The sequence below is a fragment of the Sinocyclocheilus anshuiensis genome, unplaced genomic scaffold (assembly GCF_001515605.1).
Source record: "Sinocyclocheilus anshuiensis isolate Anshui unplaced genomic scaffold, SAMN03320099.WGS_v1.1 scaffold2038, whole genome shotgun sequence".
Classification (NCBI taxonomy): Eukaryota; Metazoa; Chordata; class Actinopteri; order Cypriniformes; family Cyprinidae; genus Sinocyclocheilus; species Sinocyclocheilus anshuiensis.
This window is the reverse complement of record NW_015547765.1, coordinates 685,125-694,011: the sequence shown is the minus strand read 5'-3', so window position 1 is coordinate 694,011 and position 8,887 is coordinate 685,125. Positions and strand designations below refer to the sequence as shown.

Genomic DNA, 8,887 nt, shown 5'->3' with positions numbered 1-8,887 from the left:
GCAATAAGCCCCAAGAAGCCGTGGTTTACAGTGAATTTATAACAGCTAAGGGGCATTGTTAGGCACGACGCGAAGCGAACCCCCTTAGCTGTTATAAATTCACTGTAAACCATGGCTTCACGGGGCTTATTGCTTTTATAAAACAGTTATTCCATATACGTAGTAAGGTGTCACAAAATAAAACAGAGCAAATAAAGTGTAATGATATTAATAAAAACATTATTCTTCCACCAAACAATGTAGTTCCTCAGAAACGGTTGTGGTTCCAACAAAGTGGTTGCCGAGCAACACACAAATGTAAACAAAAGTGTATTGCTGCGTCCCAATTCGCCTACTTATACTATGCCCTAAAAGTATGTACTCTTTTTGTTAAGAAAAAGTACATACTTTTTAGTATGTAGCAGAATAGTAGGCAAGCTTTGGGACATACTACTTCGTCCTAACTGTGTCTTTAACGGACGCTCTGTTGCTTAGTTACATGCATTCTGTCACTGTTTAAACTGCACTGTAATCATCTTGTCTCATCGAGGCACATTTAGTTTAATTCAATTTCCTACCGTATTGGAGAGAAATCTGCCAGTCGCGGGTCTATCATGCCGAGAACTCTCTTCATGTATGCATAATGATGCATTTAAAAGTTAATGACCAAACATTTAAACCTAAATGTTCACAATGTTGAAATATAACGCATATAACGCGCCTAACATTAAATAAATATTTTTAATCAGGTTAGACATTGATTATGTAACAACCTGTTTGCCTGCTCATCTTAATATTTATTAAGTCTACAGTATACTGTCCCGCGCATTTTATTTTATTCTTATTTTTTTATCTTACTTTTTCCATACCTATATTTATATATAATTTTCTTGTGTTTGTATTCTTTAATAATTGCACTGTCCATGGAGCGGACCTGACTTACATTTCACTGCTGGTAATATATTCTCTATATAACCATGTATGTGACAAATAAAAAATCTTGAATCTTGATTATTTATCACTCAAACCCCAGTCTCTGCCTGTCCGTCGCTCTCGCATATCTGCCATGTTTGTAGTTTTTAAACACATTTTATGCGTGTTTGTAGTTCTAATCGAATCCTCGTCCACCGCGCAATGCGTTGTGGGTAATATTAGCCGTTTCAACATACTATGATTTGGGACATACTAATTCTATTTTCGAATACTATTTAGGATGGATAGTATGCGAATTGGGACGCAGCATATGTTTGTAGAGTAATTTACAACAGCTTCGAACTTGGCTCAACCAATCAGAATCAAGGACCGGAACTATCCACTTTATACGTTTCTTTACAGTCTATGTGTAAAACAGTCACGTTTTCTTGAAAGATCATGTTGGTCTTTTTGACCATGAGGAAGTCAGAAATCATTTTCAAAGACATTCTCGTGTCAGTTTAGCATGACCTTTGACTGAAAGTGTGGTCGTTTTGACACTCACTGAGCGCTCTTGGTCATGCTGTCTGAAGGGGTCAGAGGTCAGAGGTGAAGGTGGTGGAGTGTCATCTAGCTGGTAAAAATTCCAGTATGGATCTGCATCTTCTATAGGGAAGTCAAGAGTAGACTTAGCTTCAGCATTACATAAATAGCCAATGCTTAGGTATGTCTATGGTATAAATCTATTGTACAAATTGTACCAAATTTTGTGAGTCTGAAGGTCCTGGAAATGCCGGAAGAGTGTGCCATGTGGAAGAAGAACAAGTCATCAAAGCCGATGGCAAACAGAGATGTGTTATACTGACAATAAACTCTCTCCATCCCAGTGGGATTCTGGGAAGGGTTAGGAGTCGGAACACAGGGCGATACTCTGAAATAAAGCAAAAAATCATAAAAACAAGCAATCATGAGATATATTTTAGTCTTTTAGCTTATTGTATGTGTCACAGATTGATCATGAATCAGTTTTTAGATTTTAAACTGTGTGATTTTCAAAGCATTTTCCTAAACTACTTGTCCAACTATTATTTTACTCTATTATGACTCTAATTAAATTAATATAATATACTATTAATTTGTAATAACATAACATTTCTAGTATATTATACTGTATTCACTGAATTGCTTAAATGTTTTAAATATTAATAAATAAATGTAATATAATAAAATGAATAAATATTAAATGATTAGTTTTATTACCAAAAATATTACATTAAGAATAGAATGCTGTATTATATTATATTATATTATATTATATTATATTATATTATATTATATTATATTATATTATATTATATTAGTTTAGTTTAGATACAACTCAGATAAAAACTACTGAATTTCTACATATTATTTTGCTAAATGTATAATAAAAATAGTTGTAAATCTATCAACTTTATTGTAAAACAAAAACGCAGTGATGGTATTACAAGCATTACTTACAGAATACATTATTAATTTAATAAAAACAAGACAAAATTGACTTTTTACATAGAATATAAAACGTTCCCTTTCCCAAATAGTATAACGTAATTCATACGCTTCTACTTAAAAACATAATTTTAACAATATTTTACCATAAAAACATACAGGATTGCCTTTGAATATAAGTCGTCGTCTCTGTCAATAATTAAGTAATTCATACTGCTGTTTAAAAAATTATGTAAAATATTTTATAGTAGAAAAGGTACCAGGACAAATTAAATATAAGTCTTTACTGTCCAAAGTAGGGTAACTAAATATGAAAATGTCCCTAGTACAATTACTGACATTGTTTAATGTATAATACTGTTACTTAATTATTATTACCTTACTATTATTCATATACTAACACAACTGAATTATTTCACTATTATTACTCTACTACTATACTGTTCCTGTGCATAAATTATTATTTTACTAGTATTACTTTTCTAATATGACTAAATTATTACTCTACAATTACTACTCTTATGCCTAAATGATTATTATTCTACTATTATTGCTGTACTAATGTCCAGTGATCTGAATGAAGATGCGGCTCACTCTCACCGGTGGTCATCTGGATCCATGTGGAGCAGAGAGAGAAGAACAGGAGGATCGTCTCTCCAGCTGCAGCGGATATGAGAGCGGTAGTCATTACGGCACGCCAAAGACTCCAGAGCAGAGGATTCTGGGAACAGAAGATGTAGAAAAAGCTAGAAACACCTAATGATACTGAAACACAAGCGGATTAGAGTAAAACAACCCTAACCTGGAGCAAACGTGTCAAGCTGAGGACATCCTGCGAGGACTGATGTCCACAGTACAGTCAGAGTCGAGGAGAGAGAGATGTTTGGACGCATGGAGAAAACTGACTGAACAACAGCAGGCGAAGAGGAAGGTCCGGATAATCCCTAACAAACGAGAATAATAATTAGATGAGTCAGAAACATCAGTTGAGCTTACCGCCAAAGCGCTTGTTCTTCACTGCTGTGATGAAGCCCAGGCTCTGCCACTCACACTGACATCCTCAAGTGTTATGAACTTGTGTGTGCCTGTGCCAGCTTGACCGCAAATGTGTTTACTCTCTAAAAGGTTCAAAACTGCTTTGTTTGCAGATTTCAATGTGCCATATGATTCCTTCCCCTAAATTAGAAAGTAAAACTGCATTCAAAAAAAACAATCTCAATATGCCAGTCTAATAATCTATTATAACTCATATACTAACACCTATATTATTATATTATATTATTGCAAATTTTGTATAACATATTTAAGATTCTATTTTTTATTAATTTAAAACAAATCTTTAATATTTAATGTTTCAAAAACACTGAAATAATAAATTAACAGGAAAGACTATTATTAATTTAATTGCTTACATTTGTAAATATTTTAATTATTAATTCATCATTGTGTTAAATTATTAAGTATTACATATTTACTTATATATTAAATTATAAATGATATTACATTACTATTTGAATATATAATGCATTTTATTTTCTATTCTGTTTTTAATTTAATATTTAATATTTGAAAAAACAAAACAATGAAATGATATATTATATTCAGTTATTAATTTAATTGCTTACATGTTTTAAATATTAGAACAAATAAATATTAAATTATTATTGCATTACTAATTTAATATATAACATAATATAAATCTTATTTTCTATACTAATGGATAATTTTTATTTTTACATGAAATCAAATTCTATTTAAAAAGAAATGTAAAGACTATCATTATTATTAATTGATTAAATGTTTTAAATATTAATATTATTAAATATTAAAATATATCAATAATTTATCATATAATATCTTATTTTCTATTCTATTCTTAATTTAATAGATTTAAAATGTTAATATGAAATTATAATAAAAACTAAAATAAATTAAAATATTACAAATAATAAATTAAAAATAAATATTAAAATAAATGAAAAAACATACTGAAACATTAATAGTACATTACATACTATTATTAATTAATTGCTTAAATGTTTTAAACATTATTTCATATGAAATTATTAACTGTATTATTAAAAATCGGATACAAAATAATAGAATGTTTGGAATTATATTATTTTATATTACATTACATAGTTTTTTTTATGATTTGCATTGCCTAATTTACTACCAGATGAAAAGAAATAATATACAAAGGTATCTTAATACCTAAAACTAGAGTTTTGCTGAAATCACTAACTCTAAGTATGAGCGATGTGTTAGTGAAGCTTGCCTTAGCAAACACGGCTAATGATTAGCTGTAGTTCATTCAGGTTGAGAACATTCCTCCCGCTGATAGATCAGCCTCCTTCCACACATTCATCAATCAACCTCACACTCGCCTAAAGAGTAAACGTACGTGTGTGTGTGTGTGTGTGTGTGTATGTGTGTGTGTGTGTGTGTGTGTGATGTGCATTAAATGTGCATACGTGTGATAGATATCAGCACCAATCCCTGCTTACATTAAAGTATAACATAACATATATAATTGTGTCACACAAGTCAAGATGCGACACACAAGACTTTTTCCGGCAATGAAAGGAACTGAAAGAAGAAGTTGGCTAAAAACCTCACCAAACAAGAAAAGTGAAATGTCACACCACCAATACTGCTGAAAATACAGAAGCATAATTTATTAGCACTGAAAATGTATAAAATATATTCAGCATCAGATTCCACTGTGAAATACTGGTTGTGTTAAAGAATTAAACAGCCAGAAATGAACATTTTGTCATGAATTACTCATCCTTAGATCCACCTTCTGCTGGTCAACAACAATAAACAGAAACAGAGGGTTTAAAGCTTCAAAAAGGACACAAAAGCAGCAAAAATTACTTATGTATATATGACTTGTATGCTTAGTAATCTAAGACAGGGTTATTATACCTAATTACAACTCAAATTAAAACCATAAAAATGTTTTTGTTACTTGAAATAAAAAATAAAATAAAACGATCAAATAAAACTTTCTTTTTAATTTCAGCTAGTTGCCAGTTGCCAAATATTTCTCATGTCTGCTTGATTTAACTAAAACAACTCAAGCTAAACAAACTAAAAATAAAAGAATAAAACAAAATAATAAAATAAAATACAAGAAAACACAAATATTTTTTTTTTTAGTTGTCAAGGCTACATTTCTTATTTTGTTTAGTTTAAATTGAAATCCTAAAACAACTAAAACTAAATAAACAAACTATTAGATAAAAATAAATATAAAAAAGAAAAACAGTCAAAGAAAAACACACAAAAACAATTACCGAAATTTTACAAACACTTGTAACAACAACAACAAAAAAAAGTGAAAACAGATCATATGAAAAATAAAATCTCTATGAACTGTATATAAACTATAATAGTATATTAATAATAACACTGGTCTGAAGTCATTTAATAATTTTTTGGACAATTACGTTGTTATTATTCACTGATTATCTTCCAGTGATCTGTGAACTGGTGTTACCAGATCAGTGATTCAGTGAATCAGTGAACCGAATCATTCTGATTCATAAATGAATCATTCAGATGGGATCAACTGGTTCTGCTTCAAAAGTCACAAACGATTCAAGGATGAGTAAATACGACAAAATTGTTAAATATTATTGGGTAAACTATCCCTTTTAGTAACCAAAAATAGTTTTCAGTTTGAAAACCCCATAAACTAAGAAACGTTGTGCAATGATTTGGAAATGACGAGGAACATCGTTCGCTCGTTTCAATACTCGGTGTTGTAAACGGACAGATCTTTGGCATGCGTGACCAGCAGCTCCCAGGGAAACTGATTCACGGGCCGCTTGACCTTTGACCCCGTCTGTTTGCTCTCTTGCACCATGAGAGTGACGTCTTCATCGTCTAATATCCGTATCAGATCGCCCTCAGGGTCCCTGTAGTTCAAAGCAATATCTTCCACTTGAAAGACGGCCCTGAGGGGGTAAACAGAGAGAAACTAATTGCATAGTAGCTTAGAGGTCACAGCAAGTGCAAATATAATTAGTATAATGCAATTTCAGGCCTCCATGTTGTGTCGGCAGTCATGTGACCTTTATGCAAATGAGTCAACAGCAGCATTCAATGACAGATGTATATTCAACATGCAAATGAGGTTTATTATTAAACATTAATCCAGTGCAACTTGACACGTGGCCCTCGAGACATCGTTTTGTGGCCTTTGTGCTGTTGTTTGTTGAAAGAATAAAATTACTTGGGAAAAATAATCCAGCATTAAGATGTAGTTAATATTTTTTTTATGGAAATTAGTATGAGATCTCTTGTTTTTGAAGCTACTCGCATCTGTTTTCTATATTGCAATAAATGTTGACAATTCGCACAACATTAATTGTTTGTAATTTTACAGAGTGATCAATTTTGCTCTAACATATGTAGATACTATCAATTAAAAAATCCAACGGGTTTTTCAAATAAAATTGTATATATTTATTTTACATTTTTTTTAATTAATTATATTAAGAAGTGGTGCTGTCAAACGATTCATCGCGATTAATCGCATCCAAAATAAACCTTTTTGTTTACATAATATATGAGTGTGTACTGTGTATATTTATTATACCAAAATTGTAGTTAGTAACGTAATCTCATTACATTACACATTTTAGGTCATGTAATCAGATTACTTTTAGATTACTTTTGACCTACCTCGTTTATCACATTGATTTAAATTAGTGCTGTCAAACGATCAATCGCATCCAAAATACAAATTTTTGTTTACATGACATGTGAGTGGACTGTTTCTATTTATTATGTTTATATAAATACACACACATGCATGTATATATTTAAGAAAAATATGTTATGTTTATATATTAAATATTTTTATATATAATATATTTATATGAATATAAATATATACATGTAAATACATGTCAATATTTTCTAAATATATACTATACGTGTGTGTATTTATATATATATATATATAATAAATATACACAGCAAACATATAAATATGTAAACAAAAACTTTTATTTTGGATGCGATTAATCGTGATTAATCATTTGACAGCACTAATTAAGAATAAAAAATAAGATTCATTATTATATATTATATTGTTAATAATTAAATTTTTAATTAGTAATAATAATAATAATTTAATATTTAATCGTTTTAGAAATGAATAATTGAATATAATATACAAAGAATTTAATAAAATCAATTAATTTACAATTAATGTAATAAAAATAGTTTAAAAAACAACTGAATATATTACATTATTAAATAATATTTAAATACTATTAAATGTATGTAACTAAATTGAAAATTTAAAATTGTAATTTAAGTGCCGTTGCGCTACGGGCATCCCGAGTTCGAATCCCAGCTTGAGGACCTTTCCAGATCCCATCCCCCTCTCTCGCTCACTTCCTGTCTCATCTACACTGTCCTATAACAATAAAGGCAAAAAAATGCTGCTAGATGTTCTCTTCATGAGAAATTTGAGAAAAGTCATTCATAATTATTACACTGTACAAAACAAAAGTGTTTTCTGCTGGTCAGACCGAAAAGTTTGACATTTAAAATGACTGTCTTTCACTCCTGGATGATTTTCTGTTCGTTCTCTCTTTTCTACCACATCTTTTTCTCCTCTCTTACTAGAGTTAAGGCAGGAAACATGGTGTGAATATTAAAGAGAGACACCAGCTCTCCTCAGTGTGAGAAGAACAGCAGAATTAAAGATGCTGATGATGGGAATGACAGAATAAACACAAACATAAACTGATTAGGAGACGCTTTAACAGTATTAAATGTTAGAATATTCAATTAATGAGGCTTTCTTTTATGTTTCCATTCTGAGACACATTGTGAGCGTACAACATGTCAAACAGCACAACCTGATTAGAGAGCTGAACAGGACAGGGATAAATTACCTCATTTGGGAAAGCAGATCTTCATAAGACGGTTGAATAGAGAGATCTTCCTCAACACAAATGTCCCTACAGCAGACAATAAATACAGCATCACATTAGCTGAGAAATAGTCAATAGGGGGTTGCCAGGGTGTTGTGATGTGACTGCTAAGATGTTTTTGTGTGTTTATAGACGTGATAGTGATTAAAAGGATAATGTTTTTAGATGAACTGACGATGTGCATGCGCGCGTGTGTGTGTGACCTTGTGTCGATGCCCTCTGGCTGCAGCAGATAGCAGCGCAGGCAGCTGTATGAACTCTGAGCACGATTCCCACTCTTGGAAGCTCCGCCCTCTTCGTCAGAGTCACTCTCCGGAAGAGGTTTAATAATGTTCACGAACGACTCAGGAAAGATTCCAGTTTTGTCCCTTAGTGTGCCCTACAGAGAGAAGACACACGGCATGAGCAAAGGAAGACCTATCTATCTATCTATCTATCTGTCTGTCCATCCGTCCGTCCGTCCATCTATCATCTGACTATTTCTATCTATCTATCTATCTATCTATCTATCTATCTATCTATCCGTCCGTCCGTCCGTCCGTCTATCA

The 8,887-nt window shown here is 31.3% G+C and overlaps 1 protein-coding gene across 2 annotated transcripts in view; it reads right to left on the bottom strand.

Moving 5' to 3' along the window:
- Positions 1-5,803: 5,803 nt before the first annotated feature.
- Positions 5,804-8,887, bottom strand: part of LOC107704554 (neutrophil cytosol factor 4-like) — a 35,820-nt gene continuing 32,736 nt past the window's right edge. For both annotated transcript variants that reach the window (XM_016507506.1, XM_016507505.1), the window contains 3 exons: positions 8,543-8,718; positions 8,301-8,366; positions 5,804-6,344 (listed from right to left, as the gene is read on the bottom strand). In XM_016507506.1, coding sequence (XP_016362992.1) covers positions 6,137-6,344; positions 8,301-8,366; positions 8,543-8,718 — 450 coding nt within the window. In that variant the 3' untranslated portion in view covers positions 5,804-6,136. The remainder of the gene's footprint in view (positions 6,345-8,300; positions 8,367-8,542; positions 8,719-8,887) is intronic.